The 22528-nt window shown below is 49.5% G+C and overlaps 2 protein-coding genes across 4 annotated transcripts in view; both read right to left on the reverse strand.

The window, feature by feature from the left end:
* Positions 1 to 821: 821 nt before the first annotated feature.
* ACKR1 (atypical chemokine receptor 1 (Duffy blood group)) lies at positions 822 to 2857 on the reverse strand. Of its 2 annotated transcripts, none has more exons than XM_081226213.1 (2): positions 2465 to 2857; positions 822 to 1843 (listed from the first exon to the last, which is right to left on the reverse strand). In XM_081226213.1, the coding sequence occupies exons 1-2, from the start codon at positions 2483 to 2485 to the stop codon at positions 872 to 874; spliced, it is 993 nt and encodes a 330-aa protein (XP_081082339.1). In that variant the 5' UTR covers positions 2486 to 2857; the 3' UTR covers positions 822 to 871. The 2 variants fall into 2 exon arrangements, with proteins under 2 accessions (XP_081082339.1, XP_081082338.1); XM_081226212.1 differs by having other exon boundaries at positions 822 to 1855.
* A 1631-nt stretch (positions 2858 to 4488) lies between these two features.
* Positions 4489 to 22528, reverse strand: part of CADM3 (cell adhesion molecule 3) — a 31485-nt gene continuing 13445 nt past the window's right edge. The window contains exons 2-10 of one of the 2 annotated variants that reach the window (XM_081226206.1): positions 18143 to 18244; positions 15766 to 15906; positions 15104 to 15256; positions 14282 to 14419; positions 13749 to 13919; positions 11160 to 11250; positions 10197 to 10366; positions 7441 to 7566; positions 4489 to 6574 (exon numbers count right to left, since the gene is read on the reverse strand). In XM_081226206.1, coding sequence (XP_081082332.1) covers positions 6456 to 6574; positions 7441 to 7566; positions 10197 to 10366; positions 11160 to 11250; positions 13749 to 13919; positions 14282 to 14419; positions 15104 to 15256; positions 15766 to 15906; positions 18143 to 18244 — 1211 coding nt within the window. In that variant the 3' untranslated portion in view covers positions 4489 to 6455. The remainder of the gene's footprint in view (positions 6575 to 7440; positions 7567 to 10196; positions 10367 to 11159; positions 11251 to 13748; positions 13920 to 14281; positions 14420 to 15103; positions 15257 to 15765; positions 15907 to 18142; positions 18245 to 22528) is intronic. The other variant, XM_081226205.1, reaches the window with a different exon arrangement.

Consider the following 22528-nt stretch of genomic DNA (forward strand, 5'->3'; position numbering starts at 1 on the left):
TTGGTAAGGAGTGAGTTGCAAATCCTGATTCCATATCCTGAGAACAAGGAAGGAGAACAGAATGAGGTGGAGGGAGAGGCCTGAGAGAGATCAGAGCAAACACAAATGCAAATCAGACACTGATGGAGAGGCAAGTATACACGTAGATTATTACATGCATGTTATTACACGCATGCATCTAATGTGGATACAGGTTCTAACAGATTGAGGACAGACAGATGCACACATGCACGCACACACACACGGGGATTAGGATTATGCTGAGGAGTAAACCTCGGAGAGATGACTCCTGAGAAGTGGCTTTAGAATTATCTTGATATGTTCCCTGGACTAAGTAAGGTCCCTCAGGATGCTTTTCTCCACCTTCCCTACCACCACCCTGATCTCTAAGCAAAGCCAACAGGGAGACAGAAGGCAGAGAGGAAGGCTGGACAGGCTGAGCCGGGAGGAGGAGTCATGCTCTGGCCTCATCTTCAGTCTTCTCTGTTTTTCTCTCTCTGGCTTCTACTCCGATTTCATTTGTTTTCTGCAACAGCTTCTCTTCTTTCTTTACTAGCTAAGCCATCTCTTCTAGTTTAGGTTGAGCTGCTCTCCTCATATTCTGGTCCCCCTGCTCTTCCCCCTTGAGATGGCAGTAACCCCACACCTCAAGAGAACATCTGTGTGCCCCGAGGATGTTTGCACATCATTCATTTTCTCTCCCCAGGCCAGCCAGAGAAGCAGACGCTGCCAGGAAAGTCTGGTGTGAAATCTCTCTCTCCCTCTCTCTCCATTCTCCTCCCTCTCTTCTACAATCCCAGACAAAACAAGAAACCACCAGCTTCATAAAAACAGCGTACACTTTAATTCAGGTTGACAGGTGGGAAGAGAGCTAGGATTTGCATCCAAGGATGTCCAGATGAGAAGACTGTGTTGCCGAGAGAGGCAGGGAAGGCAGAGAAGTTTGAATGGCCTGGTAGCAGACCTGGGCGAGGAGCAGGGGTGTAGCCACACAGTGCAATATTGCCAGGGCTTCTGTCAGGTCCAGCAGCATGTCCAGGGCCTGCTGGGCCAGACATGTTGACACCACCATGGCCCTGGACCTCACCAGGGAGTCCAATCCTAGTGCCATGCCCTGAGGCCACCAGAAAATGAACCAGACACATAGGATATCAACCCAGGGACATGGCCCCCTGCCCAAAGCCTTCTTCAGCCCCTTGGCTCCCAACAAACCCAGTGGCAACAAGATGAAGATGGCAAAACAGGCTGCAGCATGTATGTACCGCAAAATTTCCCATTCCCCGCTGAAGGTCACTGTACAGAGTCCCTGGGAAGTGTCACTGCCCAGCGTGATTGGCAGTGACAATAGGGCAGCCACTCCCCAAAGTCCCACACTGATCCCCAGCCTGAGGCCTGGGACGTGACCTATACACAGTTTGGGGCCCAGGCACGAGTGGCACCCTATCAGCAGAGCTTGGGCAAAGGCTGAGCCATACGAGACCAAGTGAGCTAGGTGGCACAGGGAGGTGATGAGGGCCCCACTTAGCCCCCGTGCCAGGATGGGCACCATAATGCTGAAGAGAGCACTGCCCACAGCCAACTGCACCAGGATAGACCGGTTCTGGTAGACCTGACGGGGGAACAGAGGCCTGAGAAATGCATAGAGGACAGCTCCACTGATCAGGATGCCCAGGACACTGGCGAGGATGAAGAAGGGCAGTGAGGAGTCGTCGAGCAGGATACAGGAGTGGCAGGGCGCAGCTGCTTCCACATCGGTGAAGTTATAGTCTGCATCGTACATCTCAAGAAATTCACTCCAAGTGTCGTCTTCAATGGCCAACTTCGTAGAGTTGTCATCAGCCACCTGGAGGACATTCTCAGAAGGGACAAGCAGAGCATCTAGTTACCCCACTGAAGGGTATCCTGGGAACCGAGGGCAAGAGGTGGGGAGAGAAAGACAGTGGGGAAGTGGGGGCTGGAAGAGCTGGATGGAGTGGGGATGGTGGGAGAGGACAAGGCAGGGCGACTCAGGAGGAGCAAAGAGTTGTAGAGAAGCAAGGGAAGGGCCTCCCCTGGTAGTCCAGTGCAGGGGGTGCGGGTTCGATCCCTGGTCCGGGAGCTAAAATCCCACATGCCTCGTGGCCAAAAAACCAAAATATAAAACAGAAACAATATTGTAACAAATTCAATAAAGACTTAAAAAAATGGTCCGTGTCAAAAAAATCTTAAAAAAAGAAAAGAAAAGAAAAGAAAAGCAAGGGAAGGGGAGTGGACAGGACTGGGAGAGCGGGGAGGCGGGTGGTCTGGATGGAACTGACAAAGATGAATGAGGAGGACCTAGGACACTGGGGTAAGAAGGGGAGAAGGAAAACGAGGGAAGGGACAAGGGATGAGAGAAGGAGAGAGGTATACAGACCCGAGGGCCAGACAGAAGGAGTGGTGGGGGGCAGAGAGGGAGGGGCTGTGGGCTCAGACCCACACTCACCGGGTGCAGACAGTTCCCCATGACACTGCTGGGCTCAGGGCAGGCAGAGAGAGGGGCTGGGATAGTTCTGTCAGTGGCTGTGGTTCCCAGATAAGTGCCAGGGACTAATGAAGGCCATTGGCTCTGGGCAGGGCTATGGGGCGGGCATTGCAGGACGGGGATGCATTCAGGAAGTCTTTACCCCACGCCCACTGCCTGCCTGAGCCTCAGGACCACTTGAGGTCCTGGCCCGGGGCTTCCTGTTTTGAGGGTGGATTCCGCTGGTGGGGACCTGTACTCAGGAAAGGAAAAAGGTGGGGGCCAGAAGGTGGGTATTTTCCCGAAGGTGGAAAGGGAGGCTTTCCAAAGGTGGAGAAGCCAGGGGGTTCCCAGCATAAAGGGATTCTTCAAGCACAAGGAAGGAAGAGGGGGCCAGAGGTGAAGTGTGAGACAGAGATAAGAGATGTGCTGGGAAGTTGGAGGGAAAGGGCAGCTGATGGCTCTCACTGCTTCTCTGTCCCCTTGAACTTGATCCAAGGAAATGTAGTTCAAAAGGGACGTGTTTGTGGGAGGGGGTGTTAGTGGTGCTTGTGGCTGGATCCATGTGATGCTGACAGCCTGAGCCACATGTGTGTGAGCAGGGGCTCTTTGTGTATCAGTCTGGGTGTAGGAATGTACTTACTTATCTGTTCTTGTCTGTGTGTGTGGCTGTGTATTGTGTGTCCTGTGTATCATATCTTAGTGCTAGGTTTTAGGCAGGTGTCTTGGTGTGTGTAACTATCTATCTATCTCCAGGTCTGGGTGTTTCAGTGTGAGGGGAGGGAGGGCTTGGGGGCAGCTGTCAAGGTTGCATAATGAAGCTACTTCAGGGAGCGATTGGGCACTTGCCCAGCCACCTATGGGCACAGCGAATGCATCTTCCATACCAAGCAGAACACATGACGTGACAAGTTAAAGCAGGCTCTGGGGGACAATGGGACAGCATATTTTAAAATGGGACTGTTGCCTATGGGGTAATCTCTATTCATATTTCTGTTGGGGGATATAAAAGCTCTGGAAATGCTACACTGGTCTGGCATCTTAGCAAGATGTAAAGTTTCTTGTGGTGGGGGAGAGCTATTTCTCTCCAGTTGGCACAGGGAGAAAAGGCGTGTACCCTGCAGGAGGATGCCCCTAAACCGACATCTCTGCTCCTTGGTACCCCCTCTCCCCACCATCCCACTGCTTTCACGTGATCTCTGCTCTTTAGTTCCCTCCACCCCTACCGTGCATTTTATTTCTTCACTTGGGGACACTTAGCCTGGACATTGGGAGGGGTGAGTCATGGAGTGTCCGAGCTGGAACGATGAGATAAACAGGGTTGGTTAGGCGACACTGTTTCATTTGTCCAAGAAAGCGCGGGATGTGGTAGCGTCAGTTCTGACGAGTGGTCTTTCCCACTCACACAGCGCCGCCTGGAGGTGGAAGCAAAGGTGCAGAGGGATGGCCATCTTGCTAAGATGGTCCCCTTTCTCCCAGGACTCTATAGCTTCAGTTTCAGGTTCAACATGAGGTGGGCTAGAAAGGGAGTTTGGGGGGTCTGTTGAAGTGGTCCCGGAATGGCGTTGGGGGGGGGTCTCCTTCTCCAGCACAGCCTGGCACGGGACATGGGGAGCAGTCAGGGACTGCGAAATGAAGGGACCTGGCCAAAGGGGATGAACGCACTTCTCTCCCTTGGAGAGTTATATCCATTCCATACAAGATGCCCTGGGGCGAGCAGCACGGCAAGGCACACACCACCCCTGGAGGCGCCACGTGCGGGGGCACCAGCAGAACAGCCCTTACACGCACGCATCCCAACTGGAGCAAGAGCGGCAAGAAGGAGGCAGCCGAAGGACACGGATAATCCAGATATATTGAGGGTGGCCCCTCTGAGATTAGCACAGGAGAGTTAGAAAGATTATAAAGATACACGATGCCCTCCCTGCTCCCTGCCCCGCCACCCACACCCCCCCCCCGACAGACACACACACACAGCACAACGGCCCCTCCCCCTCCCCCCCGTACAAATATGGCTTCTGTGTAATATGGACAAGAGTGGTTCAGCTCGAAGAGGAAAAGTCATTTTCCCAAAAGCGGGTGCTGGGAGGCAGGGAGCCCACAGGCCTGGGGCCCTAGGCTGCCTTGCTGCTGTAAGAGGAGGGGACCCCGGGCTCTAACCAGCGGCTGGAAGATTGACAACGGTATTACCTGAACGGAAAGGGGTGGCAGATCTGCTGGCTGCAGCTGCCCCCACTTCGCACGCCCCTGGGTTGTCAGGGCAGGAGGACATGCTGGAGGAGGGGCAGAGCAGTGCCCAGGGGCACCCTGGGTCTGAGGCAGGGCGGCCGGCTGGCGGGGAGGGCGAGCAGTCTCGTCTCCACGGCAACCAGCTCGGCCACAAGGAAGACAGAAAATCAAAAGCAGGGGTGGAGATGGGAAGGAGACAGGCAGCATCCCTCCCAGCCCTCAGCGCACCGGGTACAGACTATGGGAACAAGAAGTGACAGTGGTCATTCCAGGGTCAGCGCCAGGGAGAGGCCTGGGGGATGCATAGCAAAGGCTGTGGCACTGACTCCGTGGCTCTGAGAGGCGAAATGGAGGCGGGGGTTGAATGCCCTGTGTTTTAGGGAGAGATGAGGTGGACGACTAAGCAAAAATACACCCTGGGACTGTTTTCTCCATGACAGATGGGCGCTGGGGACGGCATGGAAAATACCAGGATGGAGCAACATCCCAGGTGAGGTACACAGCCTGCCTAGGGACCATCAGCTCCCAAAGCCCTCCTTTACAGGAGCCCTCCTCCCACAGCCCGCCCACATGCCCAGGAGCCCCTCTGCCTCTCACTCACACACATATGTGCACAGACACACACAGACACGCACTCACATTATTCCCTTCGTTTGGGCAGGAAACAGCTCAGTGCAGTGAAGCTCCTTTTAGTATTTTTGTTGTTATGTCTGCCTGGCTGCTGAGGGAGGGAGGGAGGACTAAGGGACAGCTTCGGGAACAGGAAGGGGCACAGGGCAGCACAAGACGGGGAGGAGGAGTTGCTGAGCAATGCCATAAGATGAGTGGTTGACGTGCAACAGGCCAGGGGCTCGGGTGAGAGTGAAGGGACCCTCGGCGGGGAAGCGGATGCAGTTTAGGGCCCAGAGCAGTGCCTCTCCCACAGCTGCTGGAGCAAGGAGGGGCAGCCTTGCTCTGCTATCCACCCCCCAAGGGCGGTTCCTGGGAAAAGGGCCTGGCTTCGTTCATCGTGGGGGGGCCATCTCCGCCATCCTTCCTCTCCAAATCTGCCCCTCCTGCAAGGACCTGTGTCCTCCCCCATGGGGAAGCCCTGGGCCCCCGCATGTGTGGCTGCATGCCACCTGCAGGTCACATCCCCTCGGGGACCCCCATTCACTCCTTTCCTGTTGGGGTGGAGAACGGGTGTCAGATGGTACCTGCTCCTGTGTCCAGAGCTCAAGGTGTGCGACTAACACAGGAAAAGCCACCTCCAGCTCCTGGTCACAACCTCCCCGTCCCTGGAGAAGTCCGGGAAGAGCCCCTGCTGCAGAAGATGGAGGGCTGGTGAGAGCCCCCCACCAAACTGACCCCACTTCTTTCCTGCCCTTACCCTTTCCTCATTCTCCTCCTAACACTCTGGGTTTTTTTTTATTTTGTTTTTGTTTTTTTTGTTGTTTGCTTTCCTCACCCCAGGACCCCTGCCCCTCCAGCCTGGAGACGGATTTGATTTGGGATTGTTACAAAAATAATAATAACCCAAACGCAGAGAAGCCACGGAAAGGGCTGAGGGCAACCCTCCCTCCCCCCGCCCTCCTCCCTCCCCATTCCAAACCGAGTACAAAACCGCACCCAAAGCAGACATTCTGTACAGGGGGGTGGGGGGGGGCTGGGGAGCAAGCGGGAGGGGCAGCCCTGGGGTCGCTCTGTACAAGTCCAGGTTGGTGATGACCCCAGCAGTCCCCACGGGGTCCCTGGGGGGCTGCCCCTAGATGAAATATTCCTTCTTGTCGTCCCCGCCCGACTGCCCGCCTTCTGCGTTGATGATGGCTGTGTCCGCATCTGGGGCGTCGTCAGAGCCTTTCGCCTCGTGTGTCAAGTAGGTTCCTGGGGAGAGAAAGAGGCTCCTTCTTTTAGGAGCAGTTTCCAAACCTCTGAAGCCTCTCTGTCCACTTTCCCATCACCCACCCACCCCTTGCTTCTGTAATTTTTCTCCTGCCTAGAGCTTTCTTCCTCCCCACCTGCCCGAATTTGCATCTTGCTGCCAACATCCGTCACCTGACCACACCTCCAAGAATTAATGAATCCTGCCTTTAATTAGAGTCTGATCTATAATACAGGCCAAAAAAAAAATGGTGTGTATATGTGTGTGTGTGTGTGTATATGCGCGTGTGCATGTAAGGTGGTGATAGGGAAACGGCTAGGTCAGCTCCATGACAATGAACCTGAGATCTGGCTAGCATTTGCCTGGTCCACGTAAGTCCAGCTGCTGGCTAGAAGGAATAACAGAGGGGGAGGTCTGAGAGGAAGGCATGTGAGAAGAGGGGAGGGAGAGAGATGGCAGGGATACAGGAGAGGAGAGAAAAGTAAAGGGGTGGTGTGAGGACAGGGCACAAGGACACCAAAGGACAAAAAACATGAGGCTAAACAGAAAGGAGGAAAGTGCAGGAAGGAATGGGAAGAAGATGCAGAGTTTCAGCAGTTCTCTGTCTTATGGCAGGAGACCCTGGAGGCAGAGCAGCATGGGAGCAGCAGCTGACTGAGTGGGAAGGTTTGATTTTACTTGGATGAGCACCAAGGGATCAGGCTCCACTGTGGGGTTGGAGGTGCTCAGTTATCACAGGGTTGGCTGTGTTCTTTCTTCCTCAAACTCTCCAAGGGGCTGACTGAGTCTCCAAAGGCCCTTCCTGCAGCCTGCCCTTCACTTCCTACCCAATCCCAATCCCTCCTGATGCTTCCCTCATGCCTCTGACCTTTGTGCCGGATCAAGTAGTGGCCAAGGAAGATGAGCAGGATGAGCAGCAGGAAGACGATGAAAGCTACGATCCCACCAATGATGGCGTGGTAGGTGCTGGAGGATGAGGGCACTGGACTGGGATCTGGAGGGAGGTGGGATGCACACAGTCAGATCTGGGAAGAACCTTTATCTCACAGCATTTCTGACCTGGCCATGAATCATCTTACACAGCGGAGAACATGGACTAACATAAGGAGAATGGAGTGGCATCTTCCAGCAAAAAGGGATATGTCTTATTTTGTACCTAGTTTCTTACAGACTATCTGGAACATAGTAATTGGTTTAAAATAATGTAATCATGAATAAATAGATATATCTGCTCACACTTAACCCTTTAAGTTGAATTTGTGAACCTGAAGCTTGACCTTGGTCAAAGATCATCACTTTAATGTCTAAATCATCTCTTGTTCTCTATCTCTCTCTCTCTGTGTGTGTGTGTGTGTGTGTGTGTGTGTGTGTGGTGTGTCTGTGTGTCTCTCTCTTTCTTTCAATTTCTGGGTTATCAGAGTATTTCTTCCCTATCCCCCATGCCCTCTTACCCTCCCGTCTGATTTACATCCTGAGCTGGCCTTTCTAGGGGGGCTTCTCACCATATTCACCCATTGTCCTGATATCAGATAGGGAAGGAGAAGTGAAAAACTGATGGAGCCAGTAATAGGCACTTTGAGAGCACCTTACAAAAGACGATGGACTGTGACTCCCTGTATAAAGAACAGTGTTCCTTCCTGGCAGGGGAGCTTAGAGTTCCAGCAAGATGCAATCCTCCAGCAGGTCTCATCAGAGAGGTCTGGGACTCCATCTTCACTTCCCCACCAACTAAAGGTTTGTGGGAAGGACAGAGACTGAACTGCTTCCTCCCATGATGGCAAGGTCTCGGCCACTGGATATAGAATCTGTCCTCCATAGCAGCATCTATAGAGGATAGATTCCCAAGCACAGGCTTGGCCAGGCATGCGAAGGAGAGCCGCAGCCTTAGTCAGAGTTCCGCAGATCTCAGGAGACAGTGCACAGGCCCAGGACACAGTTCTGATGTGTCCCAAATTACATGAGCCGTAGTTGCGGCTCTCCCACCCATGGGAGAGCTATTGTTTTTTTATAGACTCAGCTTGAGCCTTGATGCCTCATTGACTCCTCATACATTTTGTCTCTCCTACCTTATGTCTCCTCAGGCTAGACTGGACCAGCTTTTTAGTTCCTTGCCTGTCTCCGCCTTATTTGGAAAAAAAACTTATGCTCTGGTTTTTATGCTCTGCTTGGGAGGGAGGGAGAAGAGGGTCCCCGGGGCTCTATAATAGGAGGGGTGGGTGTGATGTTATAATCTGGAGGAAGCACAGTGAGGTTATCCACTGTTCTTCCTCTTCTCTCCCCTCTCCCCCCACCCCCGGGAGAATGTGAGACACAATCCACATTAAAAATCAGTCCTGGATAATTATCCCAGAGGCTATGGGAATGTAAATTCCCTAGAAGAGCATAGGTCTGCACGACCAAAATGAACTCTGGGGTCATCAATTACAGGTCACTCTCTCTAGGTAGAGCTGCATTTAATTTCACTCCAGGTAGTTGGGAGTCAACACGGTTTAGGATGATTTCTGGAAGGAGATGCAGTAACTCATTCTACCACCAGGCGTCAGCACTGGCAGCAGATGCAGTCAAACAGGACCGCGATTTCTACCACAGGGTGGGGGGGATCAGCAAGAAACCAACCACAAGAGCACAGGAATTTTCTCTCATTGCCAATCATCGTCAGAGATCTGGGGGCAGACACAGGACCTCAGTGCATTGTCCTTGCTCCTGGCACCCTACAATAGCTTTGTTTGTTGTGCTGAGGCAGCTCCCACTTGCTGAGGTCTGCTCCTGGAGTTGGAATCACCCCATCTAGACACTTTGGTCCCAAGATCTCCGATCTCTTATTCCCGGGAGGCCTGGCTGCTATCCCTACACTGCTTTACTGGGCATTTCACATAAGGGAGTCTCTGATGTTCCCCTGATGATGCATTTCCCCTGTTCTGAGGAAAGGCTTATTAAGGCTCTCTGGAAGGATCCCACTGCTGTTGGGGTCTTCAAAAAACCTCCTGCCAACTCTGCATAAAGAGGCCTCTGGCCTAGCCTATCACTTCTCCTGAAGCTGGATTGTGTGGTCACACCTTTGGGAAGAACTTCAGAGAAGGAGCATCATCTAGCCTCTCTAGAAAATATGACATCTGAGAAAAGATTCTGACCGTCTCTCGGCATAGTACAAACTCATCTCTATTTTCCACCTGGATCCTGTATACTGCGTCCAAGGTCTGCAGAAAAGGAGACGGCAGCAGCAGCATGTATCCTGCACTAGTCACAGGAGAAGCAACTCTGAGGACAGCGTGTTGCAAAGGGAGATGCATCTACACTCACACTTGAGCGGCTCGGGGGCCTCTACACACAGAATTCTTATTCTTGTTGCCAGGTGAGTGCAGGGGCTGGAGGATGGTGTCGCCTGGGTCACCACTGCTAAACAAAGGCAGATGAAAGTCCACCATTCCTCTGGTTTTTCCTTATTCCACGTTTTGGAATGGACCTAGAGCCTAAGTCCTCAGGCCCTCTGGTGGTGGGCTGTTGCCCTACAAGTCCACTACCAACTATGATCTGGGGATGCTATCAGGAGGTGGAAAGACCAGGGTACCAGATGTTAGAGGAGAGGAGAAGGGGTTTGCTGGAGGAGACCTGCGGAGGGCTCACCGTTCACATTGAGAGTGTAGTAAGCCTTGTAGCTGCCCATGTTGCTGGTGGCTGTGCAGCCATAGGTGCCGCTGTCACTCTTGTTGAGGAAGGGGAAGATCAGGGCGCTCTCCTGGGTCATCTTTAGCGGTGGCACACTGCCCTCCTTCTCCCATAGGTACTGCTGGGGGCTGTTGAGGTAGAGAAATTGAAGGGTTCAGAAAAGAGTAGGGCAGGGAGCTAAAGGACAAAACAAAACAAAACAAAACTGGGAGCAAGGAAGTCAAGGACAGTTTGATGAAGGCTTGAGCAGTTATAGGGGCCAGAGACACTGAGCTGCTCAGAGGCAGGCGGAGAGGGACTCCTTGGGGTTCAGTCTGGGGATGAGGGAGATTGCCTAGCTTGTATCTAACTGTGACTTGGTTCCTTACAGGAACCTCAGGGGCTCAGCCAGGGGGCGGCCCCTCCCCACTTCTGCTGCTTTGCAGGAGAAGCAGTCAGAGGACAGGTGTTGTTAGACAGTGTCAGGGAAAATGAGAGGCTCAGACAGTACGAAGGAGATGGGAAGACTTTAGGCAAAGTCTTTGGACTTTGGAAAAAAACTTGGAATTTGGAAAAAAAAAAAAACGTATGCTCTGGTTTTTATGCTCTGCTTGGGAGGGAGGGAGAAGAGGGTCCCTGGGGCTCTATGATAGGAGGGGTGGGTGTGATGTTGTAATCTGGAAGAAGCACAGTGAGGTTATCCACTGTTCTTCCTCTTCCCTCCCCTCTCCCCGCCCCCCGGGGAGAATGTTCTGAAGAGAAGAACAGGAGAAGCAGTCAGGAGAAGCAGTCAGAGGATGGGAGAAGCAGTCAGAGGATGGGTGTTGTTAGACAGTGTCAGGGAAAATGAGAGGCTCAGACAGTATGAAGGAGACGGAAAGACTTTAGGCAAAGTCTTAGTCTGTAGAGGTGTATTACAACCCAGGAAATGGATCTCCTTACGCAGGATTGCCACGCCCCTCGCAGTGGAGCAACAGCTTCTGGCCCTCGCGGGGATGCGGAGGGTCTGGCCTAATCTTCGCTGTTGGTGTGTCTGTGGAGAAGGAAATGGAGTCAACGTGAAACTCAAGGTCACCTCGATCTCAGAATCATCCAGTTATGCATTTCTGCCGCCACCCCTAAAGGCCTAGGAGCCCAAGAGGCTGTGAACAAAGACCACCCCCCGACCTCTGTGAGCAAAGACCACTATTGCTGTTGGATGTGTGAGGGAGAGTCATATGGCAACCTTGCAGAGGTAGGATTATGGAAGGTCTGTCCTTGCTGGGGACCCAAGGGATGTCTTAACAGAGAGCTGAGAAGGGAGATCACTGGATCATCTGTGCCTAGCACATAAATGGAACTTAATACATATTTCTGACGGAACAAATAAACTTGAATTTAATAACTGATTGAGTTCACAACCTCTCCATCCTCTCTGCAAGGGAGCTTAAACAGGAAGCAATGCTTTAATGCAGAACATCATTTTTAGTAGCTGGTCTAAAAATGAAGTGAGAGCTTTGAAACAACAAGAGATGGAGGTCATATTTTGGCTGCCAAAAGGCCCTGACACAACATAGATGGGTTCTGGGAAGGAATGATGGCATCTGCCACCGATGCCGAAGGGCTGCTTAGGAGGCTGGGTCCAGATGGCCACACAGAACAATACAACCAGATGCCGGTTTAGAACAACAGATAAAGAGGCCGAGCTTCCCCTAAGGAAAGAGCCAACCTTAACATCCGGTTAATGAACATGTTTCAGTCCAATCAAATGGGACGAAGAGAATCAGGCCAGGTGAGAGAACGGGTGTTCCAGGGCCTCACAGCCAGAGAAGCCTCTAGTGCAGCACCTGTAGTATAGCATTTGTTGACTGATGGCTGATCACAGTTGGGCCAAAATGATCCCTGGAGAGTAACTGCCAGATGGTCCAGTACCTAACAGAGGAGCCTTTGGGGCTCAGACAGGGGAGGGCCTTCTTTAGCCCTGGCCAGGGACCAGGCCCTGGACAAGGAGCCCAAGGCCAGGGGCTTTACATTCAGAACTAGTAATCAGAGAAACACCTTATAGTAATACAGAACTTTGAAGTTTACAAAGTTCTTTCATTATATAGTGTTTCATTTAACCTCATGAAAATTCACTGAAGTAAGAAGGGGCCGCAACGAGATTGAATGCTTTGGTGAAAGTGACATAGCTAGTAAGCAGTGGCTCTGTGGCTAGAAGGCTAGAATCCAGCTTGTCTGTTTCCAGACTGAGAGTCTGCTAAACGGACAGTGACACCACCCCAAGCCTACCTCATGGTCAAGTTTCAGCAATGGGTCTAGCAATTGATTTAAAGAGCACTGAAGTCAGGCCTGGATCTTCCATAAGGAAGAGATGAAAGGTTTGAGTTATTTTAGAAAAACACCCAGCCTTTAGATAAGTTAGGACAAGCAGTACATTCTTTTATAACTCATTATCTTCTGCCTTTCTACTTCATTTATTTCCCCTTGACTTTTTTTTTTTTTTTTTTTTGCGGTACGCAGGCCTCTCACTGTTGTGGCCTCTCCCATTGAGGAGCACAGGCTCCGGATGCGCAGGCTCAGCGGCCATGGCTCACGGGCCCAGCCGCTCCACGGCATGTGGGATCCTCCCGGACCGGGACACGAACCCGCGTCCCCTGCATCGGCAGGCGGACTCTCAACCACTGCGCCACCAGGGAAGCCCTCCCCTTGACTTTTCTACTCAGAAAAGTTCTTTTTGAAAATTTGTAAATTTCCTCAGGTGAGTGGGTTTTTTCCCACCCATATTCAAGGCAGATTCCATAGAGGGTTGAGGATCCTTGGAAAGGTTGGGAGTAGTGATTTTGACAGTGGCCATTTCAGGTCAGAATCCCAAGAAAGATCACAGACCTGGGGCAGACTAGTGGGGGTACTGTAGCGAGAAATCTGGGAATAATGATGCCAGAGAGAGCATGTTTTCCTACCACCTCTTTTCTTGAACTCATAGTATGTTAGACCAAGAAGAAGCCTTTGTGATTCCATGTCCATCTTCTCATTTAGCAAATAAAGAATCAAGCTCAGTGGGGTAATTTCCTTAACATCACTCAGCTAGTAAGCGGTGAAGGGCAAACTAGAATCTGTCTTCTAATTCTTGATTTGCTACAGTTACTGCTACAATTTACAATCTAGATGCATAACACTGGCCTAGCCCAGGAGATGGTAAATTTACCTATCGGGCCAAATCCTGCCAGCTACATGTTTCTGTAAACAAAGTCTTATTGGAACATAGCTACGTTCATTCGTTTACATATGATCTATGGCTACATTCCTGCAGCAACAGCAGAGTTAAGTAGTTGAGACAGAGACCACATGGCCCTCAAAACTTAAAACGTTGACTATTGGGCCATTCATAGAAAAAGTTTGCTGACCCTTGGCCTAACCCTGGCAACTCTTGTCTTATTTTTTTACCTATTTACTTATCTTTGCCTGGTGCTTCATATACAGTAACCCACACTTTTCTTTTCCCCACTCCCCATCTCATACCAGAGCCTCTTCACTCACAAGCCCATAACATACATAAAACTTCAATGCGTTGAGCGGTGGATCTGTCAGCTCCCTTTAGAGATTCGTGGTTCACAGAGCATACAATGTCTGCCCCATCGTCCTCCCGGGTGACCTGGAAGGTGACTGAGCTGCTCACGGTGAAGGTTTTGCCATTGGGATCTTCCTGTATTCGGGTTGGTTCCCCTAGAGAGCAGAAACAGACACACACTCGCACACACACATAGACACAGAGTGAGCCCTAACATGCAGAGATTGTGTGGGCCCCACTGTAGACATACAGATGGTGCATCTCAACTTAGGCAGACTTAGGAAGTTGTGAAATGGATATGTACACACAAGGAGGATGGAGTCCCCAACGCGCGCATGTGCACACACACACACACACACGACTGTACACAGAATATCTGTCATTCCCCTTTCTTCTTCTACACCATGTCTTATGTGCACATACATAGGCATATAGACATGTGCCTCTCACTCCCTCTCTCCTCCCCGCTGTCCCAGCACCACCTCCTCCCGTCACGCCCAAGGCAGGAGGAACTTACCATGAAGCTCTTGGTCACCCTTCCTCCAGGTGAGCTGGGCTGCAGGTTTGCTCCCAGAAGACTGACAGTTTAGGGTAGTTGTATCCTTTTCCCGTAACGATGACTTGTAGCCAGTGATTATGGGCTTCTGTGGGATTCCTGCCATGGATAGGAGATGGTCAGGATAGGAAAGAAAAGCACCCTGAGGTCACACCTCATCTCTCCCTGCTGAGGTAGACTCTCTGAGGGTTAGGATATCTGAGTTCTATTTTGGTTTACGATGGGTAGAAGGCTAGAGAAATTATCTTTCTCTTTGATAAGAGAAAGACCACCCCAGGGGGAGGAGATATGATGGTGGGAGATTTACTATACCTGAGATGATACATGACCCAACAACCCAAAAGCACAACTGGGTGGCCACAGATATATGTGAGGCTCAGGGGAGCAAAGAAAGAAATTAAAATGTAGGATCAAGATGAGAGCATGCAGACAACTGGGGTACTCATCTTGAAAATTATAGTCATACACTGCACATACTTCTCATGTTTCCCTTACACAATCTTGGGAGGTAAGTGGAAAAGACACTATCATCCTTTTGTTACAGGTTAGGAAAGTCAGGCTCAAAGAGAGTAAGAGATTTGTCCCAGAGCAAACAGTAAGCAAAGGAGAAAAGATTAGACCCCAGCACTCTTTGCATTTCATTCCATTGCAACAGAAACACACGCTGAACTTTCCCAAAATGCTTGGAGACTTGCTTGGCTCTAGGCTGCCTCAGGGGCCCATGCAGGGAGATTTGTTTGCAAGGAACCATGCTGTGGAGACACTGGGGTTTGGGAGCCTCACCGAGCACGGTGACGAGGGACTTGGCAGTTCTCACGGGCATAGTGAAGATGGAGCAAGTGTATTCACCCTCGTCTGCCAGGGCCACGTTGCTGATGCTGATGCTGAGCTCATGGGGCGTAGATCTAACCAGCTGAATCCGATTATCTCGAAGGGCTGGGGGAAATTGGAAGAATTGGAAGCAAGGCTTTTACTGGTGACTTTCATCTTTATCTTCCAATCCCAGGGCCAGCTTTTTTTTCAAGAAGGGGTCTAGTGTGGTTTGGGGCAGGGGAAAAAAAAAAAAAAACTGCTCCTGAGTTTGAGTAGTCTTTAGTTTATTCAGTTACTTTCCTGGGCCATTGTGCTCAGTAGCCTCAGAGATACTCAGAAAAGTAGGATGGATGTGTGGGCCACATTGGGGCAACACTGACATCAGCTGTCTCTTAGGGCTGCTTTGGGGTGAGTCACTCCAGGACCCTATAAGACCATGCATGGCCTAGGTCAGAGCCATAATTATGAAGTTTCTCTGGAACCAGCTGAGGAGCCCATGGCCTGTTGCTTCCCCAAATAGCATCCCTTCACGTTTCTCAGCCTCTGGACTACAGGGACATTTCCTTTCAGCTCTGCAGCCCCCTTCCCCAGCCCATGTTTCCCATGGAGGCAGATAACCCGTGGGACACTACCTCTCTTCTCCCCAAAGTAGAGAGTCTGCTGGGCAGGGTTAGACCATTGCAGGGATGAATCCTCGTGATCTTTGACTTGGCACTTGAGCACCACGGTGCCACCAGCCACCACTGTCTCATCAGATGTCCAGGGCTGACTGTCTGCAGGAGGAGAATTGGGTTAGTTTCCTAAGGCAGCACTAGCCCCTCCACCCATTTCTGGGCCACAGTCCACCTCATCTAATTCAGACCATCCAAGGCCCATGTCTCTGTATTCTCTTAACGCATCATGGGGGAAGGAATAGAGGTGGGGGTGAGGCAGGGGAAGACAGACCTTACTTCCTCTTGCTTTGAATGCACAGAAAAACAGTCACTTGTTGAATATTTGCTGAATGAACTGACAGGGCCACACACATTTAGAGGGATAAAGGCACCCCAAATCTACACATACCACTCCCCATGTATCTTTTCTGATAGAGTTCTACCATTCACCTTTGAAAACACACATACGAGTCTGTCATTCTGTTTTACCTTCCTGCCACCACCTGCATATAAGAGCAAGAACAGAAGTGGTTGTAATAATGCCCAAACTAAAAGCGAAGAAAAGGCCAACCCCCAAGAATGTGGGTTGCACATTCATTTACACAAGAGGTAGCTGATGAAACTGCAAAATAAGCAAAAAGGACTTTTAAAAAAACCTAAAACGTTTTGACACAGACTTTTCAATTCCTCCAACAATTTCCCTTCAATCATCAGCTCCCTTAACATATTCCTTTCAGTATCAGTACTACCCGCCTCCCAAATCACTATCCTGACGTTATTTTTAAGAATAATGGATTAAACTTTTCCCTTCGATGTGATAGAAATATGGTTTCTAATCCCTCTCTACTTAGTCAAGTTAAACAAAAGAAGGACTAGTAAGATATCGTGAGGATGAGTCATTTGAATCTCAAATGTGCCTTCTAATCAGGCCTAGCTGTGAGCCCTTCAGTCTGTGTGACACTTGCTTCCTCCACCCAATATTGTCCCATGTTCCCCAAAGCATGGATTCTGATTCCGAATATTGATTCTCTCATCTTCAGGCCTGACTTCCTGTGACCCAATGGCACTGACCTCTGCAGAGCTAAAATAACACCTGCTAGCTCTGATTCCTGAAACATCCACACAATTTCTTCTATGGTACTAAATTACTTAACCAGCATTGTCGCCTCTGAATCAGAAACCAAGAAACGTACTTCCGACATTCCCTGATTGAGCAATTTAAAACAATCCTCATGCTCCCTATGGCACCAACCTTACCCCTGCCCTGTCTGCTTATTCCTGTCTTTCCTGGTCACCAGAGCTCCATTTCCAAGGAATATTCAATGAGCGTTCCTAGCAGAGAAGGGGCCCTGTCAGCTGGGGCTGACACCAAACACCAACGCTTCTGAGTGACTGTCTCCAAATTGGAGCCCAAAGCCTGGCTGCTAGTTTTAGTGTTTAGAATCATAATAATGAGAACTGACAGGGATCTTAGGGATCATGGAATCCAATTCCCTCATTTTACAGATGTAGACAATGAGGCAATGGAGGTGAAGTGATTGGTTAAGATCATTCTCCCGATCAGTGATTCTAGTTAGGACTAGAATCCTGACTCTCAAGGCAGTGCTCTTTTCACTGGAATGCGCCTCAGGTAGTCATCTAACTTGAGAATCAAAACTACAACTTTAATGTTAGCAGGCCAGAGACTGAGCCGGCTGAATAAAGGTGGAAGTGATATCTTCCTTAAATATCTCAACAAAAGGTCTGGGAAAACCTATCATTTACTGCTAGCCATATACCGATTTTTGACTGGTAATCCCATTGTCCCTGGGTCCTTTTGAAGAATTCTATCTTGATTCTGTCTTTCCAGAACCTCTTTATTCTGAGTAATACACTCCTCCTGGAATCTTTTTTTTTTTTTTTTTTTTTTTTGCGGCATGCAGGCCTCTCACTGTTGTGGCCTCTCCCGTTGCAGAGCACAGGCTCCGGACACGCAGGCTCAGCGGCCATGGCTCATGGGCCCAGCCGCTCCGCGGCATGTGGGATCTTCCCGGACCGGGTCACGAACCCGTGTCCCCTGCATCGGCAGGCGGATTCTCAACCACTGCGCCACTAGGGAAGCCCGGGCTTCATTTTATTTTTGGAAAAAGGTGTAAGGGATACAGAGGTCCCTGTACCGGGGTGAGGGAAGGAGGAGTAGGTGCCAGAGGAGTTGGTGGTGTAGAACTAAGTACTAAAATGTCAAATGGAGACCGGGAAGAGTTGTGTGGTAATGAGGGGAGTGAGAACACAGGGTGGAGGCAACATGAGTGGGAGATGATGTGAGGATGGTGGAGGGAACTGCGGGACATTGAGATGAGGCGGCCTGGATTCTCACCTTGACTGGCCAGCATGTCAGGGCTGCTCCAGGCTGTGGAGCTCATGGCCTCTTCGAGTGGAGCCAGAGTCCCCAGCTCCAAATTCTGCTCTTGCCAGTAGCCTGGGGAGAGAGTCTCCATGAAGGATGAGCCCTACATGTAAGCTGCTACCGTTTGGGATCTGTACTTTCATTGTTGAGGATGGGGGAGAGGACTGGTCCCTGTGAAAAGCAGGTTCACCAGGGTACCTATGAGAAGGTGGCTTTCTCACAAAAGGGGGAGATTAACTCAAGTCCTGAAAAAGGAAGTGAAGTCTTCCTCCGAAGGGGTGAATTAAAGGAGGATGCTAAGCTTTAGCGGTCAATCACATAATGTTAGAGTCAACAGAGATCTTAGAGGTCATCTGGTCCAGTTCTCCCAGTTCACAGGTGAGGACACTGACGCCCACTAGGGTTAAAAGTGACTTGGCGAAGGTCATACAGAAACAGGAAAGATAACCAAAGACTTTTCATTCCTGATCCGGGATTCTTTCTGCTACACCAAATTATCTACTAAAATAATGACAGGTTTAATAATTAAAAAGTACGTTCCCATTTAATCCTTTTAATAAACCACTTAAATAAGTACGTTGGTATTATCATTACTACCTTGAAGAGAGGAAACAGAATGAAGTGACTTGCCCAAGGTCCTACAAACAGAAGAACAAAGACTGGAAATTAAATGCCTGATTCCAAATCCAAAGCTCTGTTTCAAGGTGACACCCTTAGCACTGAAAACAGAGACCACAGCTGGCGTTGAAAGTTACCCCACGCCTTCCTAGATTGTTACCTTCTATCCGGTGCTCCAATTCTCAAGCTTTCCTCCTCCACTCTCAGTCTCACCATTTTATATCACTGACTCTGCTCCCTCATCTGGCACAACACACGCCCAAGACTTGAGTCACCGGCTCTCTTCCTAGTAGGTAGCCCCTAAACCCTTTTGTGAAGTACTGTGTAGTTTCCATGGCCTATTTTCCCCAACTCAACCTGAGAGACGGACGGACAAAGAAACCGGGCTTGAGAATCTTTTCAGATCTCCTGTTGCAAAGCCAGTAGCCAATCACATGCGCAAAACTCAGTAACGTCATCGGCTGCTGAGCAGAGTCCGGAACTGCTCCTTGTCCCGGGCCTGGAGTCCGGCAGAACTTCGCCAATTGTCCCAGCGCGCCCGCTCCAGAGGCAGCGGGGGAGGGGGGTGGGAGAGGAAAGGACGAGAAGGGGGCGATGGGACCGAGGAGGATGGGTAGGGGAGGTGGGGAGGGTACGGGGTAGCAGGGGTGTGAGACTAAAAAGATAAGTGGGACGTGGTCTTAGGGTCCACGAGAAGAAAGGGGCCGAGGACGAGAGTTGCAGAATCAAAGGGAAAGAAGGGTGAGGGAGAGGAGAGAGTGGGGGAGGGAGGGAAGGGAGTACCGGGGAAGGGAGAGGGTGTTAGAAAGAGTCCTAGCCTCGGGATAGGGCTCTAAGATAGCTTCAGAGGTTCACTGGCCTTCAAGGAGACGCCTCCCCTCTCCACTGTTCCTCAGACATCCTCCAGGAGGTTTGAGAAATGACTCTGTTCCTGAACAGGAGAAGCGCTAATGCCCAAATGGGGAGGGGGAGTAAAGCAGTGAAAAAAAAAAAAAAAAAGAGTATCTGTAACAGGTAGAAGTAGGCAAGAAAGCGAACAAGGAAAGTGTTGGTGAAGAGAGGCAAGAAAGATGAGAATGGGAGAAGGAAAGGCGGCCAGGAAGAGGACAAGGGCTCTCAGATCCAACAGAGAGTCCCCCTGGGTGCCCTCACCCTGCTGCCTTCTGTGGACATCAAGAATGGAGGCAACCGGAAGTTGGTGAGTGTTTCACGGTATTTTGCAGGTCGTCTGTTTGTGGGCGCTTCCACACACAGTGGGAAGGCAAACTGGTTGTGCTAAAGCTTGGAATGGTGGAGGGACAGGGAGAAGCCAGAGAGGGGTCAGTGCCCCACACCACAGTATTGGTACCTAGTGCGAAAGTAAGCACTAAATAGACCTTTGCTCAAATGGATAAAATAGCCACCTCCTACGCTGGCATAGGGCTTTCAGTTTGCAGAGTGGATTTTCAATCATGAATTCATTTCATGTCAAAACAACCTTGAGGGAGAGGCAGCCAGATAGAATCACTTTTTAGAGATGAGGTTTAGAGAGGTTCAGTGACTTAACTAAGGCACACAAGTAACACCCTCTCAAGGATCCTCTTTCTCCTGCTGGTGGTGCACTCAAAGCTTTTTCAACAGCTTCTGTTTCTTATAGCATTTCAGTCCACTGTATTGCAATTTACTTGTTTAGTTACCAGCCTCCTCCTCTAAACTCAGAGTTGGTGAAGAGAAGGAGCCTTCCCTTATTCATCTTTGTATTTTCAGCACTTAGCCCATAGTGGGCTCTCAGTACATTTATTTGGCTCTGGTAATTCATTCAGTCACGACTGGCACTTCGCTGTGTCCATTCTTACTCAGGCAGAACATGTCTTCTGTCCAGATAGCATAGGTTTAGTCTTCATTCTCTTGCTCCTTATTTCATTTGTGCTGTTTTCTGCCTTCTCCTCAGTTGCTTTTCTCCTTGCTTATATTCCTTTCATCCCTCCCCTCCTTCCGCATTTTGCTGGCATTTTTTTTTTCTGAATAGGATGAATAAGTGAAATGATGATGTTGATCATTCAAACTAAACTGAATTGTTTAGATGAGGGGTCTGATAACTAAACAAATAATCTCTAGTAAATGGTATATTGGGGATATGCTTGATATACAGTATTGTCTCTGTAGGTTTACAAGGAACTCACTCTGGTTTGTTGTGTTTTAAGAAACTGATTAAGAAGTAGCTGGGTTTTTTTTTTCCTCCTGGGGGTGATACTTTACCTTGTAATTCTCCAAAGTACTTATGATCTCATGTCTCCTCTTGAGAACTGTCTGTTAATATGCCTGAAAGTTTTCTTGCTGTTTTTATAAAATCGTATACCTGTAATGATAAATTCCGAAGAGCCACTCCCCTGGGTGCAGATGAGTGATTATAATGTTATTCACAGAAACATGGATAAATGGCAGAAATTATAACCTGGAATGGAATGTGAAAGCCTTGTTCTTTGGATTTAGAGCTTGCCAATTGTTTGTGACATCAGCATAAATTCCCTCAATGGATTCAGACTCGAAAGGAAAACTTACGAGTGCTCTGAAAAGGTGGCATGCACTTTGAAGTGGAAATAATGACAGTTCTGCTCAGGCAGGGTCATTGGAAGGAAATGCAGACTTTGAGTCCACAAGACCGTTAGTAAGGGGAGGCCCAGGTTAGTCACATTGAAAAACAGATAAAGAGAGCTCCAGTCATATGGGTCATATTGTTTCCCTGCTTAGAAACCCTCACTGACTTCCCATTGTCTGCATATGATATCCAGATTTGTTAGTCTGGCTTATAAAATCCTGCACGGTCTGATGCCAATATGCCTTTCAGCTTTGTCCTTTCTTTACTTCACTCACCCCATATCCCAGAAATATGACGCTATTTGGAATTCTTTCTATAAACCCTTTCCTTTCCTGCATACATTCCCTTTCCCACAGTCACTCTGTTGATAATACTCTTCACCCATCTTCACACATCTAAGCCCTAAAAAGCCTACTTTCTGTGGCACTTCCTTCAAGAAGGCTCCCCTGATTCCCTCAGATGGAAATAATTTCTGATTTTTTTTGAGTCACAACACTTTATCTACTTTTCTTAAATTATGTGTCACTCTTTACTTTGTACTGCAAGTTTCGCTTTCTTCCTAAATTTTAACGATTCTGCAGGTAGGGTTGATATCTGATTTGTCTCTGTATCTGGTACTGGCCCTAATACAGCATACTGCACTTAGAAGGTACTTAATGAGTATTTATTTAATAAATGAATCAAAGATGCTAAACATCTTCAACTGTGAGAACTAGGTTCAAAATCTGCCAGTGAAGAGGAAATAGCAAACCAAAAAGGCTAGGAAGAAATGGGCCAAGGAAGAGGGTAGATCATCCAGAAGCTGAAGCTCTATAAGTTTACAAGATGGGTGGAAATCTCTATTTATTGATTACCTTCTGTGTGTCATGATCCAAGTGAGGTGCTCTATATTCATTATTCCAGAATAACCCTTTAATAGGTATTATTATGCACATGCTAAGGATGAGTTAACTAAGACTCAGAGACTAAGACTCAGAAAAGTTAAGTAACTTATCCACATGATGCATCCAATAAGTGTTGGGATAAACTTAGATCTCTCTGACCACAAAGCCCAGACTTTCTGCATATCTTCAGTACACTGCCTCCCTTTGCAGGAGCATGTGCTTCATGTGTGTGGGGGGGGGTGGGGGGGGAGGGCAGAGGTTATAGGTGGAAAGATT

This window comes from Mesoplodon bidens (assembly GCF_964165515.1).
Source record: "Mesoplodon bidens genome assembly, chromosome: 2".
In the NCBI taxonomy this organism is placed as follows: Eukaryota; Metazoa; Chordata; class Mammalia; order Artiodactyla; family Ziphiidae; genus Mesoplodon; species Mesoplodon bidens.

Bases quoted from the DNA above. Each gene is read 5' to 3' on its own strand.
- ACKR1 (XM_081226212.1), bottom strand. From the start codon at position 2,485: ATGGGGAACTGTCTGCACCCG. The intron at 1,856-2,464 runs GTGAGTGTGGGT...GTCCCTTCTGAG, and splicing joins TGGGGAACTGTCTGCACCCG to AATGTCCTCCAGGTGGCTGA.